General features: G+C 61.0%; 1 protein-coding gene across 1 annotated transcript in view; it reads right to left on the bottom strand.

The window, feature by feature from the left end:
* The window catches only part of PHALS_13808 (uncharacterized protein), a gene marked incomplete at both ends in the record, with an annotated part of 1,161 nt that overhangs the window by 711 nt on the left and 78 nt on the right, over positions 1-372 (bottom strand). The window contains one exon of the mRNA XM_024729628.1: positions 9-368. Coding sequence (XP_024579986.1) covers positions 9-368 — 360 coding nt within the window. The remainder of the gene's footprint in view (positions 1-8; positions 369-372) is intronic.

Below are 372 nucleotides of genomic sequence, written 5' to 3'. Positions count from 1 at the left end.
AGGAGTACCGGGAGTCCCAGCGGGGGGAGTGCCAGCTGGAGGTGTTCCTGGAGTGCCAGCGGGAGGAGTTCCAGCGGGGGGTGATCCTGGGGTGCCATCTGGTGGAGATCCCGGAGTATCAGCAGGAGGAGAGCTCGGAGTGCCTGGTGGTGAATGACCGGAACCAGTCGACGGGGGTGTAGGAGAATTAGTGGGGGGAGTGCCGGGTGGTGGAGAATTTGAGTGATCACCCTCTACACCGGTGGGTGTCGTTGATCCAGGCGGGTAGTTGTAAGTTAACTCAGGGCAAGGCGTGTCTTCTCCATGTCCAGTTTTAGGAGGGGTTCCTGGAGTGCCAGTGGGAGGGGTGTCAGCTGGAGGAGTGCCAGCTAG

This window comes from Plasmopara halstedii (assembly GCF_900000015.1).
Source record: "Plasmopara halstedii genome assembly, contig: Scaffold_672, whole genome shotgun sequence".
Taxonomy (NCBI): Eukaryota; Oomycota; class Peronosporomycetes; order Peronosporales; family Peronosporaceae; genus Plasmopara; species Plasmopara halstedii.
The sequence above is the reverse complement of the archived record's forward strand: the minus strand, read 5'-3'. Positions and strand labels throughout refer to the sequence as shown.